At 56.2% G+C, this 19,955-nt stretch overlaps 1 protein-coding gene across 10 annotated transcripts; it reads left to right on the forward strand.

Moving 5' to 3' along the window:
• The first annotated feature begins 3,945 nt into the window (after window positions 1-3,945).
• On the forward strand, window positions 3,946-19,422 carry ROBO3 (roundabout guidance receptor 3). 10 transcript variants are annotated; one of them, XM_023645073.2, is made up of 28 exons: window positions 3,946-4,105; window positions 7,146-7,472; window positions 7,778-7,935; window positions 8,410-8,530; window positions 8,627-8,765; window positions 9,065-9,192; window positions 9,479-9,603; window positions 10,589-10,760; window positions 11,080-11,285; window positions 11,503-11,584; window positions 11,882-12,047; window positions 12,258-12,424; window positions 12,964-13,085; window positions 13,276-13,501; window positions 13,709-13,830; window positions 14,075-14,246; window positions 14,404-14,589; window positions 15,362-15,385; window positions 15,467-15,509; window positions 15,693-15,832; window positions 16,129-16,323; window positions 16,492-16,630; window positions 16,803-17,015; window positions 17,388-17,551; window positions 17,680-17,790; window positions 17,997-18,158; window positions 18,668-18,858; window positions 19,178-19,422. In XM_023645073.2, exons 1-28 carry the CDS (start codon window positions 3,946-3,948, stop codon window positions 19,187-19,189), a joined length of 4,173 nt encoding a protein of 1,390 aa, XP_023500841.1. In that variant the 3' UTR covers window positions 19,190-19,422. The 10 variants fall into 10 exon arrangements, with proteins under 10 accessions (XP_023500841.1, XP_070129009.1, XP_070129005.1 ...); XM_070272908.1 differs by lacking the exons at window positions 3,946-4,105; window positions 7,146-7,472; window positions 7,778-7,935; ... (12 more) ...; window positions 14,075-14,246; window positions 15,467-15,509 and having other exon boundaries at window positions 14,500-14,589; XM_070272904.1 differs by lacking the exons at window positions 3,946-4,105; window positions 7,146-7,472; window positions 7,778-7,935; ... (13 more) ...; window positions 14,404-14,589; window positions 15,362-15,385 and adding an exon at window positions 14,753-14,896 and having other exon boundaries at window positions 15,446-15,509.
• Window positions 19,423-19,955: the final 533 nt, after the last annotated feature.

Here is a 19,955-nt window from a genome sequence, read left to right on the forward strand (position 1 = left end):
CAGTGTGAGACAGGGGGGTTGTCCTCAGACTGCCCTCCTGGGCAATTACATGCCAGCAGCTTCATCCGCTACCAGCTGGCATGCAGACTTTGGACCACCAAGAAGCCTCCCATACAGCCCCCAGCTTGGTCACTGAAAATTCCCAGCCACATTCTCTGGCCTATGTGCTGGCACTAGGCCAAGGAAGTTGGTCTGGGATAGCTACTCCCTCCCTTGACACTCACACACACACAGGCGCACACACACACACACACACACACACACACACCAGTGCTGAGGGGAGGGGCAAAGAGTTCCTTTAGAGGCTCATGATTCCCAAAAACCACTCTTGTGCAGGGTTCTTGTGTTACTCATACTGATTTCCCTTTCCCATTTTCCATGCTCCTCTGCAAACCAACTCACCCAAAATACAAAGCTGGGAAAGAAATATCCCTCTTCCGCATCTACCACATAACGCCTGGTCCCAGGCTCTTTTCTGTGGCTCCACTTGAGTAGTTCCCTACACACACACACACATTTCTTCCCACCAGATGCCATAGCCCTGTCAGAATACACTTACCGTCCATTTCTACAGACTCAACTCCTCCTATCCTCCCTGCCTCCTGCTATTCGCTCCTCTTTCTGCCAACTCCCCTTCAAAACCTCCTTTTCTCTTTCTTACCCTTTCTAAAGTGCAGACTGTATTATTTAAAAAATCCTGGAAAAGAAGTAGTCTCCTGAGGCAGCAGAAGAGAGAGGCCCTGAACTCAACTCTGATTCTTTCTTCAGCCTAAGGTGGAAACTTATAAACAAATTGCATGGACTCCCAGACACAGGCCCTCCACTGACAGTGCACATACTCAGAGTGTTTGAGGTGCTGTACAAGCTCCTATAGTCTACAGGTCAGGAAATGGAGGCAGATCCAGTGAGTTACCTGCTCTCTCTAAGCAAGAGGTAGAAGCCAGAGTCGTGTTGGTAATTTGTGGGTGGGGAGGGGCAGGCAGTGAGGAGACGAGTAATCTCCTTCCAGAACTGCCTGTGGGAACAGCCCAGAGAGAAGCTGGACTTGAAAGAGTGCAGGGCCAGTTTCTGGGCTTCCCCCGTGACCTTAAGTAAAGAAGGGAAGGGGAGGAGAGGGCTGAAGAAGAGCAAGGATGTGCGATCCCGGCTGGGCCTTCTCTGCCCCATCCCCTGTCAGGCCCAGGGTTCCAGTACCACTAGGGTCGGGGTAAGGGAGCTCATGCTATGGATGGAAGGTATTCATTCTCCAGTACACCCCAGGTGAGCACTCCTCCCTCTTTTGGCATTATGTCTCAGTTGGTTTAAAGGGTGAGTATTCTAGAGATACAGGGGAGTACAAAGAAGGAAAGAGCAGACAAAATCAATAAAAAAGGTGGGAAGAGGAAAAAGAGAGTACAGAGAAGGAGTGAAGTGTAGAAGAGGGACAGGAGATTTGGGCCAGGAGAGTCCTGGAAAGGAAGAGAGTGGCCCCACTATTTGTCCAGCCTCCAAACCCAGGATGACAGGCATTAGGAAGCAGGCTTGCCCACGGGCTGAGTCGCAGCCTCCGCTCAGGGAGACCTGAGCAAATACGTCCTGATCCCCACATAAAGGGCCAATTAACTGCGCCGTCTCCAGGAACAAATCCGCTAACAGGGTGACAAGCCCCTAGACGCTGGCAGGCCCTGTGTTTGCTGAGAGGCCAACTGGGAGCAAATCAGGGGATTAGGATGGGGCAGGAGCCGCATGGTGGGATGCGGTTTCCTGTCTGCAGCAGCCTTGCCAGCCCCAGAGCAGGGCTGCCAGGATGCTGGATTTCAGTCCTGGTTCAGCCTCTGGTGAGCTGGAACCCCAGTAACTCTGGTCAGCAGGAGGAGAAACAGAGGGCCCCTGAACTGGGAATCTGAAGTGTCAGAGTAGAGCAAGTAGTCCGATTCCTCCTTAACAGACGAGGAAACTGAGGTCCAGAGCGGCGATGTCTTCTAATTGGCAAATTTAGGATTGAAACTCACTTCTGGGTTGGTCATTCCTGAAGGGATATATTTCTGGTGAGGACATACATCCCTTACCATCTCTCTTACCTGAATGAAGCCTGGCCCTAGAGAAAGGGACAGACCTCTAATCCCATCTCATAGTATCCTGGTACTTGAGAAAGAATGTGTCGCTACCCGAACTCGTCCCAGCCTCAAGGTCCGCTCAGGTTCAAGTCGTCCTCGGGGCACCAGACCGCTAGTCCAGCCAGGGCAGGCGAGGTGCTGAAAGAACAGCTCCCAGGGCGCTGCCTCCCCTGGGGCTGTCCCCGCCCTGCAATCCCCAGCACATTTTTGTTTCCAGCCTTGCGAAGTCACGCGCAGAGCTGAGGCGAGGGGTTAGGAGGACACCTAAATGCCCGTTAGTCTGAGGCCCCAAGAGCCGGCGTGTGGACTGAGGGAGGCGTTTTGAGACAAGCTCCCCACCCCCTGACAATGTCTCCGGTTCGCTTGAGCGCTGTCTGCCTGAAATACTCCAACTGTTGACTCCGCTTATTCTGGGGTCTATGACTGTGTAGCGCCCACCTCTCTGGATCGCGACCTCTTCACCTGCCCCCTCCCCGGTCAGAAGCAGCCGCCCAACGAAGGTGGTCTCATCACACTGAGGCTGACGGCTGAGTCAGAACCCGGGGCACTCAGCCATCAGCAGGGCCTTACCCCAGACAGGAAGACCCGGGTCCCTCTCTTGCCCTGACACCCCAACACCAACCATCTCCATCCTAGGAAAGTGTGTGTGTGTGTGTGTGCGTGTGTGTGTGTCGTCAGGGGTGGGGGACTGGGAGATCTTCAGGTAAAAAGAACTCCAGAAAAGTCAGAAGCATGCTGGGACTGGGGGGGGGGGGTCATGCTCCCCCTACCCCGCCCCCCCCCAAGAAGGACGACCTTTGTCAGGTTTGAGCAGATTTGCACGAGTTTTCCATCAACTCCATCTCTTCTCTTGCATTTGCCTTTACAGAAACAATATCGCTCTCTTTCTCTTTGTCCCGGACTCCCTAGGCCCCCTTCAGTCTCCTCAAAAGGGTAAAAAAATTTAATGAAACACGTCAGAGCAGAGTAATGCAAAAGTATGCAAATAGATGCGAGAAGTATGCAAATAGGTGCGAGATGCCTGGGTTTCCCTGGGCTTTCCCCTCCAGTTTTATCCCTGTTCTGAGTCTCCTGCAGGAACTACTAGATTAGGGCGTCTGGAGCAGGACTCCCGGATCAAGACGCGCCGCCTCACGCTCTGGCCTCTAGGCGACTGCGGGGCAAAGGGAAATTATTCTCCACCCACCCCCAACTCCCGCTCCAGACCAGCGCAGCCTCCTGCACTTACGCCGATAAGCCCCGGGACTTGGGAGGAACGGGAGCCAGGGCTTTGAGAGCTAGAGGAGAGGTCTTGCGCTTTGCCTCAGTTTCCTTGAGGGCCAGGACAAGAGAGGAGAGATTCCTGTTCTAAAGTCAGGCAAGGGCAGAGTCCGACAGAGCCTCGTCCCTCATCTTGAGTGCTTTGAGAAGGGAGGGAAACTCTCCTGCACTGTGCAGAACCCGACGCGGGACTCGGGACTCGGGACTCGGGACTCGGGGCGCGGGGCGGGGACTCCAACTCACGCGCTGCGCGACTCTAGTCTCTGGCCCTGCTAGTGGCCGTCGGGGTAGGGGTGGGAGGGTGAAGGGAGGCGGATTAATCCCTTAATTACGCCGTGATCGACGTGGCACCTGCTTTCCGCCCGCCGGGTCCCGGGGGACCCCAGCACTGGGGCGTGGAGAGAAGGACGAGGGAAGGAGGAGGGCACGCGGAGGCACGCACCGGACCCTGGCGCGCCGGCGGGAGAGCGGCACCGTGGCTGGGGCAGCGCGCAGAGGCTGTGGAGGGGCTTACGGCTCCCGGCCCGCGGGTCTCAGACCCAGGGGCTGGGCCCCGAGCCCCCCGCCCCGGTCCCAGTCGGGTCGAGCCATGCTGCGCTACTTGCTCAAAACGCTGCTGCAGATGAACTTGTTCGCGGACTCCCTGGCCGGGGACATCTCCAACTCCAGCGACCTACTCTTCGGTTTCAACTCCTCCATGGCGGCGCTCAACCACAGCCTGCTGCCCCCCGGCGATTCTTCTCTCAACGGTAAGACCCTGCCCCATGGGGACGTCGAATCCGGGGATGGGGGTAAGATGGGAGGGCGGCGTGGAGGGGGAGGCCAAAGCGCTTCTGCCCCAAGGTCCAGGACGGAGGGACGCCTCCCACGGCCTCCCCAGTAGTGGAGACCAAGTGATGATTTGGGGCCTTGAGCACCTGAGTGGGGATATCGGCGGGAGGTCGAGGGCTTTACTCCCCACCTCCCCAACCGACCCCCGCCGCCACCCCACGTGAGGAGGACCGTGTTGGTGATGGGCAAGTCCGGAGCTAAGAGAGGCCGGGACCCACAGCAGGGAGGGCAGAGGTAGCCGGCGGGCCTGGGCCAGGCCAGGCCAACTAAGTGACCCACCCAGGTAGCAGGTTTTCCTTCGGGATTCTAAGTTTTCCAAGAACTCACTTAGGACGAGATGAAGAAACCAAAACGTTGGATGTGTTTGCCACAGAGGACGACAGAGACGCCGACCGTTTCAGGGAAACTTAGAAGTTTGCCCCTCAGAGGTGGAACTCACAGCCGGCCCACCCTGGCAGAGCTGCGGCGGGCGGGCAGCGCCGGCGGCGAGGTCGTTACCGCTAATTACGGTGATTAATAAATGACTGAGACAGCGTGCTCTCGCCTAGCGCTGCGGGGTGGCGGCGAGAGCTGACCGCCGGGAGCCTCGGGAGAGGCCCCATCGCGCCCCCTGCCGGCCGCGTCGGGAACTCCCGCTTTCCCTGACGCCTTTGCCGGTGGTTTCCCTCGGGCTCCTCCTCAGCCCGCATCACTGGGCCTCCACCTACTCGAATGTAGTAGTGAGCACGGTGCTGGAGACTCAAAGGTGGCGAGAAAGGAGACCTGGGCAATGTGTGTGTCTTCGTGTGTGGAGTACTCCAGGTGCTGGAGGAGGAGCCCCAGAGCCCCATTAGCATGGCTATTAGCTATTCATTAGCTGCTGTGAAGCATCTCCTGAGACTGGGAATGACAGGAAAGAAATTCCAGGGAAAGGGCGCCCGCAGCTGTGTCTACAGGAATTAGGGGGAAAGGCCCGACCAGAAGGGTGTGGTATGTACGGAGGGAGCGGGGAGGAAGAAGATGGGGAATGAGCTGGCATCCTCCAATCTCCTGACCCTCCTAGGAGCCCAGAAGGTTAAGCACAGAGCCCTTCTCACAGATGCCCCAGACACACCTCTGCTCACCTAGTGCTCTTACAGACTGTTTTCACCACGCATGGTCTCATTTAAGCTCGAAAATTTAATGAGGTAGGTAGGGAAATGTTGATGGTCACATTTTGTCGCTGAGAAAACAAATGCAGAGAGGATGAATAATATCCCAATGGTCACAAAAGCAACATACAGCTTGGCAATAACAGACCTGTCTATTTCCATTACATCTGAAGGTCATGTGAAGGGGGAAAAGGGAATATTGGGGCCTGGTAGAATCTGTTTCAGGTGGAGAATGTAGAAGCCAAGATAAGGTAACGTGGGTCGGGGAGGAAGAGCCCTAAGTAGTGGTAGAATAGCCATATATATTTAGCCTTTCCCCAAGTCCTTTGCATACATGGTGTCTTATGACAGCCCTATCACTACTCACACATTACAGAGAAAGAAACTGAGACTGAGAGAAGTTACATAATTTGCACAAGTTCTTACAGCTAGAAAGTGTCAAAGTCTGAGATTCCAGCCCTAGCTGGCTCCGCGCCGACCCCTGAATGATAAGCTAGTCCAGTGTCACTCGCCATGGGGTCTGCCTAAACTGGGACTGGGACTGGGATGGGATGGAGGAGAAGAGTCGGATGAGAAGCGGAGATTTCCATCTGGAAGAGAGGAAATCGAGAAAATTACTCCCTTCCCTAAGTGGAAGGGAAACCCATCTTCTTGTCCCTAACTAGTTACATCAACTCTCCCCAGGACAGCACCAGCAACCTGGCAACCTGTCCAGCTTTGTCTCCATCATAACGTCTAAGAGTAGGGGCGAGAAATGAAGCCCAATCCCACACCGAGGCCAGAAGCAAGAGGTCCCTGCGGATTTTGAAACTGGGGGGGGGGGGGAGGGACGGGGCGGGGGGAGGGGAGGAGAGGAGAAGAGCCGAAGCGCGGGGTAGTCCCCGATTACACGAGGATGCAGCGGCGCCTACTGGCCGCCAGGGGCTGCAAATCCACTTTTGATGAAGCTGGGAGTATCCGAGAATAACCGGCTCCTGGATCCTGGAACCAAACCGATTGCAGAAGATGAAGCAAGCAGAAGTCTGTAGGCCAAGTGAGGGACAGGAGCAGAACATGTGGGTGAACGGAGCAGAGTGAACAAGGGAAGTAGAGAAATTTCTTTCCCAATGGACGTAGCCTTTCTTGGCTACATCAACGTGTAGAATAATCTGTTGAAAACTATGCACCTCTCAGAAAAGGAGCGTTTACTCACCTTTCCACCATCATTTCGTTCAATTCCTGTGACTTCACAGAACCCTGGAAGTGTGATCACCTGCCTGTCCGTAAGAAGCACTCTGTGCCCGTTCATGGACTCTAGGATAACAGCCCCTTCTAGTCCCAGGTCCCAGCTCGGTCACTCACGTCTTCCCTTTCCTAAGCGACCCCAGGCCGGTCCACGTTCTCCATTTCCCCGACTCGGGACCAGGCAGGCGCGAAGAACCAAGTGTTGGTGCTGGTGCCCCGTTCATGGTTGTTCACTGAGCCAGGACGATCTGGGAACCAGTGCAGTGGGGGACTGAAAACCAGAAGGCTAGAGACCGGGTCTACTTGCCAGGCCGTGGCCCAGTCACTCCCCACGGAAACTTGGCAGGAGAGGAGGCGGGTGTCTTCAGGCAGCCTAGAAAGCCGGCCTAGGAGTTGTGTCCTGATTCTGCCACTGATCTGCCCGTCTGTAGGCACCTCGTTTTGAGCCTAAGAACGTGGGGTGTCTGCCCAAAAGGAGATAGTGGACTCTTTAGAGAGAGCGGGTGGGCAGGGGTGGGCAGGCGGGGTTCTTTTTCTCTCTGGAGCCTCAATCTTTCTCCCAATTTCCCTGTCTGAATGCTCCGCGCCACCTCCCTACTCTCAGGGTCACGAGTCGAGCCGGAGGACGCAATGCCCCGCATCGTGGAGCAACCTCCAGATCTGCTGGTCTCCCGAGGCGAGCCGGCCACGCTGCCCTGCCGCGCTGAGGGCCGGCCCCGGCCCAACATCGAGTGGTACAAGAATGGGGCGCGCGTGGCCACTGCTCGGGAGGACCCGCGCGCTCACCGTCTGCTGCTGCCCAGCGGCGCCCTCTTCTTCCCCCGCATCGTGCACGGGCGCCGCGCGCGGCCCGACGAGGGTGTCTACACTTGCGTGGCGCGAAACTACCTGGGGGCAGCGGCTAGCAGAAACGCCTCGCTAGAAGTGGCAGGTGAGAGTCTCCTCGTCGGCAGCTGATTGCTTCCAGAGCCTGGAGGAGGCGGGAGGGCACGGGATAATCAGAGCCAGCCCCAGTCTCAGCCCATTCAATAGCTTCCTTTGCGACTAAGACCTTTGGTCTCCAAAGTCCCCGCCAGAGGAGGAAGTGGGCCTGGTATTTTCGCACCTGGGGGAGAGTTCGGGTCTGCCGTGATTCATCCCTCCCCGAAAACACTTTACTGATGTCCTCACCCGCGTATGTCACCCCATACCCTGTTTATTCCCCTGATTATATTCTGTCTGTCGCTCTTTCTTCAGTCCTCCGCGATGATTTCCGGCAGTCTCCTGGGAACCTGGTGGTGGCAGTTGGGGAGCCAGCAGTAATGGAATGTGTGCCCCCCCGCGGCCACCCAGAGCCCTCCGTGTCTTGGAAGAAGGACAGTGCAAGAATCAAGGAGGAAGAGGGAAGGATCACGGTTAGGAACGGTGCCATGGCTGGGGATGTGACTGGGGGCCAGGGCCATCATGAGGGGCAGGGCCATAGGCTAGGGGTGTGGCACTAGTGTCAAAGGAGGAAGGCCTGAACCTAAGGCTCTTGGAGGGGCAGGGAAATGATCTTGGAGGTGATAAGGACAGAGATTTGAGATCAGGGCATTAGCTAACTGGAGGCTGAGAGTAAGCTATTGAGTGAGGGAGAAGTAAGGATGAGTAGGATGGAATTGGTATAAGATAGGTGGGGAGCATGATGCCCCAGCGACTGGTGGGAGGCAGTCTGGGCTGTGGGAGAAAAGATAGATCTGAGCCCCACTTTGGGCAAATCACTTAAGGATACCTTATCTGATAAGCAGATCAACTCCACTGGTCTTCTTCATTGGCTTGCTGTGAGGATCAAATAAATAAACATGCTTTGATAGCTATAAAGGACCAAAGTTACCATTATTACTCTGCAGATCCGTGGAGGGAAGCTGATGATGTCACATACACTCAAGAGTGATGCAGGGATGTATGTATGTGTGGCCTCCAACATGGCAGGAGAACGGGAGAGTGGAGTGGCTGAACTTGTGGTACTGGGTAGGCACATGGAGTTTTGGAGTTATGGGAGTGTGTAGCCTGGGGAGTAAGTGGCTGTGCAGACCTCCTAACTATTCACTCACTCCCACTCCATAGAACGTCCCTCATTCCTGCGTAGACCAATGAATCAGGTGGTCCTGGCTGATGCCCCTGTGGATTTCCCATGTGAGGTGCAGGGGGATCCACTGCCTCGCCTACGCTGGCGCAAGGAGGATGGGGAACTGCCCATAGGCAGGTGAGAAGCCCCTTCCTCCTGCCTTTAAGGAAACCTAACCAGCTCAAGGGCATACCCTGCCCTCGAAAACTGGAGGGCAGACCCCCTCTTACTTGATGACACAGAGAAGTCTGTTCCCCAGAGCCTATGGCCCCTGTCCTACCCAGTCCCCACATCCACTCATGGGTCCATGGGTACCAGCTTCTGTCCTTGTTGAGGCCTACCTTGTCTTTATGTACCCTGATTCTGGTCTGTCCTGGGGAAGAGAGAGGGGGTCTGTAGCTGTGGCCAACCCAGCCTTGGGGTGGGGAGTGGAGCAGGTATGAGATCCGGAGCGACCACAGCCTTTGGATTGGGCGTGTGAATGCTGAAGATGAGGGGACTTACACCTGCGTGGCGGAGAACAGCGTGGGCCGTGCTGAAGCGTCTGGCTCCCTCACTGTTCACGGTGAGGGTCCACCTGGGACTGCCTGCAGCAGGGATGCAATGAGGGAAGATGAAGGATGGGTCGAAGTGGAGAATGAGGGAGAAAGGACAGAGTGGGAGACGTGAGTGGGTCATCTGAAGGAGGATCTCTAGAAGGAGCGAGAGAAGGAGAAAGCTAAAGAGGCTTGGGCAAGAGATGGATATCTGCTCCTACTTAAGCCAAGCTTGGGCTTATCTCTCCTGTTCCCTCAGTCTCTCTTCTTAGTACCCCTGACTCCCTGTTCTTTTATCTCCCCTTCCTTTCCCAGTCCCGCCCCAGCTGGTGACCCAGCCCCAGGACCAGATGGCAGCTCCTGGAGAGAGCGTGACTTTCCAGTGTGAGACCAAAGGAAACCCCCCACCTGCCATCTTCTGGCAGAAGGAGGGAAGTCAAGTAGGTGGCCAGCTCCAAGGGCCTTCCCACTAACTTCTCCTCTGGGTCTTAGCCTCCCTCCTCTATGTTCTGCAAACTTCTCTCTGCAGTTCTGTTTGACCTCTGGTCTTCCTAGAAGCCCTTGCAGGTTATTTGGGAGGATTAAATAAGATAATGAAAATAAAAGGCTTGGAACATATTGAACCCTTTTTAAATAAATGATAATAATACATTTAGGTGGTAGAGAAGAGTCCAGCATAGTAATTCTTTGGAGAATCTTTCTATCTGGGGCAAGGCTGTCCTGAGAATGTAGCAAATCCAATTAGATCCCTTCTCCTCCAGACCCCTGGGGCCTCGCTTTAACATAGGGCTCTGGAAACCGGACCAAAGCTGCTCAGAGTAGAACGTGGCTTCAACTTATAAGGGGTTTCCACCAGAGGGAGCGCACAGTCACCTCTCTTCAACTGCTGCATTTTAATTAAATTCTTAAATGAATAAAAATGCTGATAGTAGTAGAAGGTGGAGTAGGTATCAGTCAGGGGCTCAGCACGGTACTGTTTATCCTGAGACCCAAGCCTGCTTCCCTACCTTCCATGTATCTATCTAATGTAAAAATGTGAAAGCCAGAAAGAAAGGGAAAGGATTTAATGTTTATCATGCAAGGTATTAAAAGAGTTTCATATGATTATTTCGTTTAGTCTTCACAACTATCCTCTAAGAGTCAAATTTGGGGAAATTGAGGCTCAGGAAGATTAAAAACTTGCTCAGAGTTTCCCAACTAGTAAGTCATGGACCTGGGAAGTGCCCCCCAAAATCATCTCATAATATTCCCTCATTTTTGTAAATAGGAGTTTATTTGTTTGCCCAAGGTCACATAACCGGCTAGGGACAGAGTATGAACTAGAACCTAAGGGATTCTCTGGATTCCGGGGTTGATGGGAATGGGGATCTCTCTCTGCCCAGCTGCCCTCTCATTCCCTACCTTGGTTCCTGCCTCTGTCCCCAGGTCCTGCTTTTCCCCAGTCAGTCGCTTCAGCCCACAGGGCGCTTCTCAGTCTCTCCCAGAGGCCAGCTCAACATCACTGAAGTTCAGAGTGGGGATGCTGGCTACTATGTGTGCCAGGCTGTCAGTGTGGCCGGCAGCATCCTGGCCAAGGCCCTGTTGGAGGTAAAAGGAGGTACGTGCCCAAGGAGATAGGGCTGGACCCATGGCCTGGAAGGAAATAATGGCTTCAAGAGATCTGTTTTTCTTGGATTCTATACAATCATGTCTGCAATGGGTGGGGCGTGTTCCTGAGACATGTTCTTGAAGTTTGGAAATTAGCTGCAGAAGCCGCTAATAGATGGCTGGGCCCAGGCAGAGACTACAGATGGTTAGGGAAACCCCTCTGATCTTGGTGGGCAGGGGGATATGTGAGGGACAGAGAATGAGGACAAGGGGCTGGTTGTCTGGACACAGAATCCTCCCCTGAAGTGCCCAAGTTCTTCCTCTCTCAGCCTCCTTCGATGGACTGCCTCCCATCATCATCCAGGGGCCAGCCAATCAGACACTGGCACTTGGCTCCTCTGTGTGGCTGCCATGCAGAGTGACAGGGAACCCACAACCTAGCGTCCAATGGAAGAAGGATGGGCAGTGGCTGCAGGGGGATGACCTCCAGCTCAACCTAATGGCCAATGGTACTTTGTACATCGCCAATGTGCAGGTAAGTCTCACCCCTAGGTCCTGAGTAACTGAGAATGGCCATGCAGTCCACATGCCCAACTCTAGTAAGTACCCACTGGGACTTTAACCCCATTTCTACCCCTGTGCTCTCTCAGACCGCCTAGAACATCCTCCCCATCCTTCAGTATACCCACCTCCACCCCCTCGCCCTACCTTGCTCCCCTCCCACTTTGCCAGTCCTCTACCCTCTCCTGCAGGAGATGGACACAGGGTTCTACAGCTGTGTGGCCAAGAGTTCCACAGGGGAAGCCACATGGAGTGGCTGGCTGAGGAGGCGGGGTGAGGTTTTGCTTTGTTCCCTTGTTTTGCCGGCACCTTTCTCTGAACCTGCTTCAAAGGTAGTCAGTAACTTTCCAACCCCTAGGACCAATTTTATCTCCCAAATGCCATGGCCATGGTGGTGGGGAGGAGGAGGACAGAAGTGGTGCCCTTGGGAGGCAGACAGGAATAGGGGTTAGTTCCCGCTCTCCACTATCACCACTGTCACAGCTCCACAGCTCCTCTGAGAAGGAGGCAGGTTATACTGGGGCCATCCATTTCCCATCTTTCTACTTAAAAATTATCTCCTCACTGCAGAAGATTGGGGAGTATCACCAGATCCCCCTACAGAACCCAGCACCCCTCCAGGGCCTCCCTCTCAGCCAGTGGTCACTGAGATCACCAAGAATAGCATTACCCTGACCTGGAAGTCCAACCCACAGGCTGGGGACAAAGTCACCTCTTACGTGATAGAGGCTTTCAGGTATGGAGAAAGTTTTGACTGCAAACCTGGAAAGTTAAAAGCGGGGGAACCCTAAGTCCTTAGGGTCTTTGCTATTGTGGGGAGGGGGTCACCCCAATCCCTCTCTCAGGGTAAGGAGGTAGTAGGGGGCCATAAAGAATGGATAAAATGGAGTAGACAGGTTGGGGGTTCCCTGGCTTACACAACTCTGTTACTTCATTCTCATTGTAGCCAAGCTGCTGGCAACACATGGCAGACAGTGGCAGATGGTGTGCAGCTGGAGACACACACCGTCAGTGGTCTGCAGCCCAATACCATTTACCTATTCCTAGTGCGAGCTGTGGGAGCCTGGGGCCTCAGTGAGCCCAGCCCTGTCTCTGAGCCTGTCCGCACCCAGGGTGAGTAAGGTCAGAGTCCCTAGTTCATCGGTTGACACGTAACAGTACAGAGACCCCCTCTTCTAAAACCATGGCACTGTGGCAGCTTTTTGCTGCTGTGCCAGGTCTGTACTGGTGGCCTGGCGTGGAATAGGAGATCATGCTTCCCTTTCATTGAGGGAACAAAAGAAGACAAGAGAGAGAGAGGGAGATTGATTCAGTCATCTTGGTAGCTCCTTACTTCTGAAACTTTACCCACAGATAATGTGATTATCAGGACTAGAAGGACCTCGAAGGGGTCACCTTCATGTTAGAGATGAGGACCCGAGGCTTTAAAAGGTGCATATGCAGTTATATAGAAAGACACTCATGTTAGCCAGACACCCTGGCCCACCTCTGAAAGCCATTCTCCTGACCAGCCCCCTCTTGACCCTTGGGTGTGCTCTGGAATACTAAGTAGTACAGTCTGTGGGGCAGGGCAGAGGTAGGACACAAGCACATTCTCAGTCCCGACTCCCTGTCCCTGGTGGCCCCTGCTGAATGGGCTCTTTGGTCAATAGACAGCAACCCATCCAGGCCAGTGGAGGACCCATGGAGAGGCCAGCGAGGACTGGCTGAAGTGGCTGTACGTATGCAGGAGCCCATAGTCCTTGGGCCTCGGACCCTGCAGGTGTCCTGGACTGTGAGTGTGGCATAGGAATGAGGTTAAGAGCAGGGATCGTGATGGGAGATGGAGGGGACTCCAAGAATGGGTACAGGAGAGTGGGAGGTGAGTGGCTGGGGAAGACTGTTGAGTGGAGGAGGGGCTGGGCCTGGAGGACTTGTGTGGCCCCAGCCTCTCCCTCCGGTGTGCTTTGTCCCATCTCCTACAGGTAGACGGCCCAGTCCAGCTAGTGCAAGGTTTCCGGGTGTCTTGGAGGGTGGCAGGTCCTAACGGGGGAAGCTGGACAGTGCTGGACCTACAGTCCCCAAGCCAGCAAAGTACTGTGCTAAGAGGACTGCCCCCAGGGACCCAAATTCAGATCAAGGTGCAAGCCCAAGGCCAGGAGGGGCTGGGGGCTGAGAGCCCCTTTGTGATGAGGAGCATTCCTGAGGAGGGTAAGGGGGCAGGGCACAGAGCTCCTGGATGGACAAAAGGGAAGAGGGAGTGGGGGAGGATGACAGTTTGCAGAGGGAGAGCAAGGGGATAGGAGGAAAGGAGGGATGCGTCTCGGTTCCCTAAGATGTTAGAACTGGGAGGGAAGGTTGGGGCATGAGGGGCAGCTTGCAGTGACTGTGTCCTCACCATGCTCCACCCTGGCTCAGCCCCCAGTGGTCCCCCCCAGGGAGTGACAGTGGCCTTGGGAGGTGAAGGCAATAGCAGTATCACTGTGTCCTGGGAACCTCCGCTCCCCTCCCAGCAAAATGGGGTCATCAAGGAATACCAGGTACAGGGTTTGAGAAGGGACTGGGTGGGAGGGCTACGGAAAGGAGGAAGAGGGAGGGCCTAGGGAGGTGGGAACCTAGGCCTGGCTCTGGGGCTGGCGATGAGGTTAGGAGAGAGGAGGGAGGTTTCAGAGTGTTCTCTCCAGGCTGCATTATGCCTGGCTAAGCCCCCTCTACCACTCAGAGCTTCAAGTTTCCAGTGAGGCCAGAAGTCCATTTCTGGCTCTCTAAACCTGGCCTCCCTAGATCTGGTGCCTGGGGAATGAGAGCCGCTTCCACCTCAATCGGTCTGCGGCAGGCTGGGCACGCTCCGCGGTGCTCCGGGGACTGCTGCCGGGTCATCTCTACCGGACCCAGGTCGCTGCGGCCACCGGCGCTGGCGTGGGCGTGGCCAGTGCCCCGGTGTTGGTGCAGCTGCGTGAGTCCGGAGGGGGGTGGTGGGAGAGCCGAGCTCGGGAATTTAAGGGGGGGGGGTGGTCCAGGGTTAGCAGTGCTTTTTACGGGGTCCCGAATGGCCCCTTCCTAGCTCCTGGGTTTCCAGACCCCTACTCCCCTCACCTCTCTGACCCCCACAGCGTCCCCGCCGGAGGTGGAGCCTGGGCTCGAGGTGGGCCCGGGGCTGGCGGAGCGGCTGGCGAGGCTGCTGCGGGAGCCCGCCTTCCTCGCGGGCAGCGGTGCCGCCTGCGGGGCGCTGCTCCTCGGGCTCTGCGCCGCCCTCTACCGGCGCCGGAGGCAGCGCAAAGAGCTCAGTCACTACACGGGTGAGAGCCGGGCCTCGGGGTCGGCGCCGGCTGGGGACGCGTTCCGGCGATGGGCAGACGGAGAGGAGGGCCTCGGCCGGGCGGGGCCTGGAGATCCCGCCCTCCAGGGAGGGAGGCGGGCGGGATGCAGAGAGGGAGGGGGAGGGTTCCACGCTCCGTGCGTGGGGGCGGGGGCGGGAGGGAGGGGTCGCACCAGTAGCTCAGCCCCTTGGAGAGGGGCGGGGTACGCATCGTGGACCTGGGAGCAGTCAGCACGGGGGGAGAGGGCGGGGCCCGGAGGGGGCGGGACCTGAGTCCGAGGAAGCAGGTAGGATTTGCCCCTAAGACGCCAAGGGAAGAGTAGCCTTTGCAGTCAGTCTCAGTAAAGCAGGGCCAAGTCTGGAGGGGTAAGCGAACTTCCTGAGGGGGCGAGGCCTGGCAGGAGTGTGGGGGGTGGGGAGCGGTGGCCACAATCCGGGCAATAAATTGTGAGGCGGTGTCTGGGTGGGAAGGCGGAGCCGGCTGAAAGGAGGCTTGAGTTCTGCTGCTCCCTGGTAAGAGGCGTGTCTGGAGAGGTCTGAGGTCTGTTAAATCTGTGGTTCCCAGTTTTGGCTGCACATAGGAATCACTTGGGGAACTTTAGAAAAATACTGATGTTTGAGTCCCATTCCTAGAAATTCCGATGAAATTGGTCCAGGGGGAATTGGGATCAGGGCCAAGGAATGGACAAGAATATTTCTGACCCTTCTCCCCATTTCCCCTCTTCTTTCTCCGACGGGTCTCTTTTCGGAAGCCTCCTTTGCCTACACACCTGCAGGTAAGCCGTCTCTGCCCCATTGGGGTTCAGACCCCAAGTATGGGCTCTTCTCTCACACAGTCTCCCCCTCGTCTCCCCCAGTGTCCTTTCCACACTCAGAGGGCCTCTCGGGAGCCAGTTCCAGGTAATTCTCTTAACTCATCTCCCAGGATAATCTCCTCCACTGAGAGACCGCTCCCTTCCTCTCCAGGCCTCACTGCCTCCCCATGCTGATGGTCTCCCACTTCCCACCACCAAACACAACCATTACTGTCCTACAGCTCCTCTTTTGGTGCTCCATCCCCAACATTCATTTGCTCTCATTCAGGCCACCCATGGGCCTTGGCCCTGCTCCCTACCCGTGGCTGGCAGACTCGTGGCCCCACCCATCTCGAAGCCCCTCAGCCCAGGAACCCAGGGGAAGCTGCTGCCCCAGCAATCCTGACCCAGATGACAGATATTACAATGGTGAGGAGTTCTCATTCCCTCAGGGGCACACTTGGCCCCCACCACCATCCTTTCCTCTCACCCTGCTGGGACAAACTGAAGGGAGCTGAGGAGTCCCAGACTTCCTGAGGTTGGTCAGTCCTTGGGGAGGATGTGAGTTGGGGGAGCCTCTCTCACACTTAACCTTTACCCAGGTTTAGGGTGGGGAAAGAAGTTGATCAGTGGGATTGCCTTTGCCCTCCATTCTCCTGTTGTCCTCTATTTTTCTGTCTCTGCCCCCTGCCTCCTCCCTGGTCCTCCCTCTTTCTCCTCCTTAGAAGCAGGAATCTCCCTTTACCTGGCTCAGACGGCCCGGGGCACTGCCACCTCTGCTGAGGGTCCTGTCTATAGCACCATTGACCCAGCCGGAGAGGAGCTGCAGACCTTCCATGGGGGGTTCCCCCCAAACCCCTCAGGGGATCCAGGCACCTGGAGCCAGTATGCTCCTCCAGAATGGAGCCAAGGGGACAGTGGTATGACTCCAGTTCCTAACACCCCCATTTTAGCCCTGAGCAGAGTATCCCCAGAGAGTATCCTCTACCCTTCCCCTCTGGGACCTAGCCCAGCACTTCTTCTGACATGTCTCATCACTGCCTGTTTCCTACCTGTATCTTGGTGTGCCTCCATCCTACTCTCCTCAGGAGCCAGGGGAGGCAAAGTGAAGCTTCTGGGAAAAGCTGTGCAGATGCCCTCCCTCAACTGGCCGGAAGCCCTGCCACCACCTCCCTCTTCCTGTGAACTGAGCTGCCTAGAGGGGCCTGAGGAGGAGCTGGAGGGCGGGTAAGGATGTGCCCTGCTGCAGATGCCCTGTACGCATGAGACCAGCCCAGGGCCTCCTGCAGAGCGGAGGGCAGAGATGCTGGGAGAGGAAGGGAAGGGGACAACAGGAAGGCCAAGGGGAAGGTGTAGAGGCTACTCATTCATCCCTACCCTCCTGCCTCTTTGCCACCAGCTCAGAGCCAGAAGAGTGGTGCCCACCAATGCCTGAGAGGAGCCACCTGGCAGAGCCCAGCTCCAGTGGAGGGTGCTTGGTCCCTCCGTCCCAAGGGGAAACCCCCTCCCCAACACCTTCCTATGGACAGCAGTCCACAGCTACTCTTACTCCCTCACCTCCTGACCCTCCCCAGCCCCCCACTGATATTCCCCATCTCCACCAGATGCCCAGGTAGGGAGGTATATAGTACCTTGCACATTGTAGGCCTTTGGTACATATCTATTCAGTGGATGATTGGATGGATGGATGGATGAATCTGGGCTACGAGGTCTCGTGACTGCATTTCTTGGGGAGAAATGTGGAGGCTGACAAGGTGCCTCACTGCCTTCAGACTGTTTCTCCGTTGAAGTGACTCTGCAACCTTCCTGGGGCATTTGAAGGACATGGCGTCCCTCATGCTTCACTAGCTTGGGAGCCTTGTGGGGGATGGGCTATGTCTTATTCATCTGAATTTTAGGCTGAGTGGCCAGCACAGTGCCTGGCACATAATAGGTACTTAGTGTTTGCTGAGTAAACAAATGCTGAGGCCTCATGTCATTGCAGGAGGGTGCCCCTTGGGCCAAGTTCTCCTCTCAGTGTATCCCAGCCCACTCTGAGTAGCCATGAAGGGAGGCCTGCTGGCCTGGGTGCTGGCCCGGGTGCTGGCCCCATGGCTTCCCATCACCTCAGCCCCAGCCCTGTCCCTAGTGCAGCCAGCAGTGCCCCAGGTAAGTCTGTAGAACCGTCAACTTGCCCCCATCTCCCCATACCCCCAAAAGCTTGTTTCCCCTCCACCCCCAAGTCCCCTTCCTGACCCTGTCTTACTTGCTTCTCTCCTGGTCTCCTAATGCTACAGGGAGAACCCGGCAGTTGCCTGGGGAGATGACTCCTCCACTTCAAGGGCCCCATGCCCGAATCCGGAAGAAACCCAAGGCTCTTCCCTACAGGCGGGAGCACAGTCCTGGGGGTGAGGGGGCCCTTGGGCCTGGGAGAGGGTGACAGTAGGGGGAACAGGCAGGAAACCAAGGTTGAGCTCTGCGGGTGGAGGGAGGAGCAGGTAAACCCACATCTCGGCTGTTCGTTCGCAGCCTCTTGGTGCCGGGGAATGGGAGTGGGAGAAAGATTGGTATCAGGAGAAGCAGGAGACTCTGCTGAATACAGGTCTCTCCCCAGACTTGCCCCCACCACCCTTGCCGCCACCAGAGGAGGAGGCAAGCTGGGCCTTAGGGCTGAGAGCAGCAGGCAGCATGTCCTCCTTGGAACGGGAGCGCAGTGGGGAGAGAAGAATGGTGCCGGCGGGGCCCCTGGGGACCCAGTGGGGCACCCACCTGGATGGTAAGGAGGGCCAGGGCAGGATGGAGGGCCACTGCTATGTAAAAAGGTGGGCTTTAGGGCCCACCTAGTAATAATAATAGTGTAGTACAGATGGTGCCATCAATGGACTAATTTTCAACCCAGCTCACCCCTCACTTTCAGCTGGGTTCATGCATTTGATAAACATCAAAGACACTTGTCTCTCTAGCTCTCTGAGCAGAATCCCCTGGAGTTCCCAAATTGTGTCCTTTCCCAGGCCTGAAGCCCAGATGAGAGAAGAGTGGGGGCTGGATGTGCTGCCCCTCTTTTCCCAAGGCTCTGCTTGGGAGTGCCCTACAAGTTTCTGAGCACGTTTGATGTCAAGGCCATGTGCTGGGCACTCTGCCTCTCCTCAGCCCCCGGGATGGCCTGAGCCCTCTGCCTGCCCTCAACTCTTCTTCCGGTGCTGGGATTATGGTTGGGGTGGCATCGTGGGTGAGCAGAGGTGTTCTGTCCCCTGGGCCCAGCTGCCCTTCTCTCTTGTGCTGCAGAAGAGGCCTGGCTCCCTTACAGTCGACCGAGCTTCCTGTCGCGGGGCCAGGGCACCAGCACCTGTTCCACAGCTGGCAGCAACTCTTCGAGAGGCTCTGGCAGCTCTCGGGGCTCGCGGGGCCCTGGACGCAGTCGGAGCCGGAGCCGGAGCCGGAGCCAGAGCCAAAGGCCAGGACAGAAACGTCGAGAGGTGGGGCCTAGGAGTCTCACAAAAACGAGAGTGGAGGGCTAGGCAGGGTGGGCCAAGGGGTGACAAAACAGGAAGGTAGAGAAGGGCTTGTGGGGGACGTGTCAAAAGGAAAGGACCCAGTGAGTGAGGGAGAAGGGACGAGTCCTGGAGCACGAGGGAGAACGAGGGACAAAGGGTGAAGAGAAGGTGACAGAATAGAGGAGCTGGGCTCCCATAGGAGAACTGGGCCGGGAGAGAGGCTGATGTGAAGAGAGGCACAGCCCCTCCTGGGGCCTCTGCCCTGGGCCAGAGCCTTGCAAACCAGCCTCTCTCTCTCTAGGAACCACGATGACCCTTGATGCGAATATCAGGAGTGCCAGGAGGAAGGGCTTGTCCCTGGGCCAGGAGCCTCTCCCCCTGGTGAATGAGGGGGTGAGCAAAGAGGAGCAGGGAGGGTCTCTTCCCTCCCGGCAGTGATGCCTGGGGCTCCCTGAGGGATTGGCTTAGAAGCCAGAGAGCCAGCTCTTCCCCTTCCATCTCTTTCTACCGTTTGTGAAAAAAGGCAATAAAAAGAGTCTGAACCGAGCCCTGGGCCCTGTGTGTCTGGTTTCATGCAGAGGTCAGGAGGAAGGGGGCTGCTGGGGTCTGCGTATCAATGCACATGAGTAGCTTCCACTTCCTTTTGAATGTCTCCTGTCAAAAGCACTAGGCGAGGCCAGGGGCTAGGAGACAGCGACCTGTCCTGCCTCCTGAAGGAACTGAAGCCCACTGTGCCCCCAGGTACAACCAGAGGGACTTTCCAAATAACCAACAGTGAGAAGAAACTTGTCCCACCTTCGGAAAACCAAGCCAAGTCCTCTCTTAGGGCCCTCTTCTGGGGCATATGCATTCTCCTATAAGGAAATATGCCCGTCGCAATAATAATTTTTAAAAACTCAAAGAAAGGAGGAGCTGATGGGGCAAACCCCGGCCAAGAAGGAAAAACAAGGCTTTTCAGACCCCTGACCGCTCACAAAGGGGCCAGGTGAGGCCCAGATATGATTCTTTTGGCTGGCAGAGAATTTTTAAAAATTTTGGACGTGAATGCGGTAGTCCCCATCTCTGCCACACCCACAGCC

This window comes from Equus caballus, chromosome 7 (assembly GCF_041296265.1).
Source record: "Equus caballus isolate H_3958 breed thoroughbred chromosome 7, TB-T2T, whole genome shotgun sequence".
Taxonomy (NCBI): domain Eukaryota; kingdom Metazoa; phylum Chordata; class Mammalia; order Perissodactyla; family Equidae; genus Equus; species Equus caballus.

What these genes read in the sequence shown, in the direction of transcription:
- ROBO3 (XM_023645073.2), top strand. Translation starts at nt 3,946, where the DNA reads ATGCTGCGCTACTTGCTCAAAACGCTGCTGCAGATGAACTTGTTCGCG. An exon ending in TGGCTGGCTGAGGAGGCGGG is followed by an intron (nt 11,585 to 11,881) that starts GTGAGGTTTTGC and finishes TCCTCACTGCAG; the next exon opens with AAGATTGGGGAGTATCACCA. An exon ending in CCCTGCAGGTGTCCTGGACT is followed by an intron (nt 13,086 to 13,275) that starts GTGAGTGTGGCA and finishes CATCTCCTACAG; the next exon opens with GTAGACGGCCCAGTCCAGCT.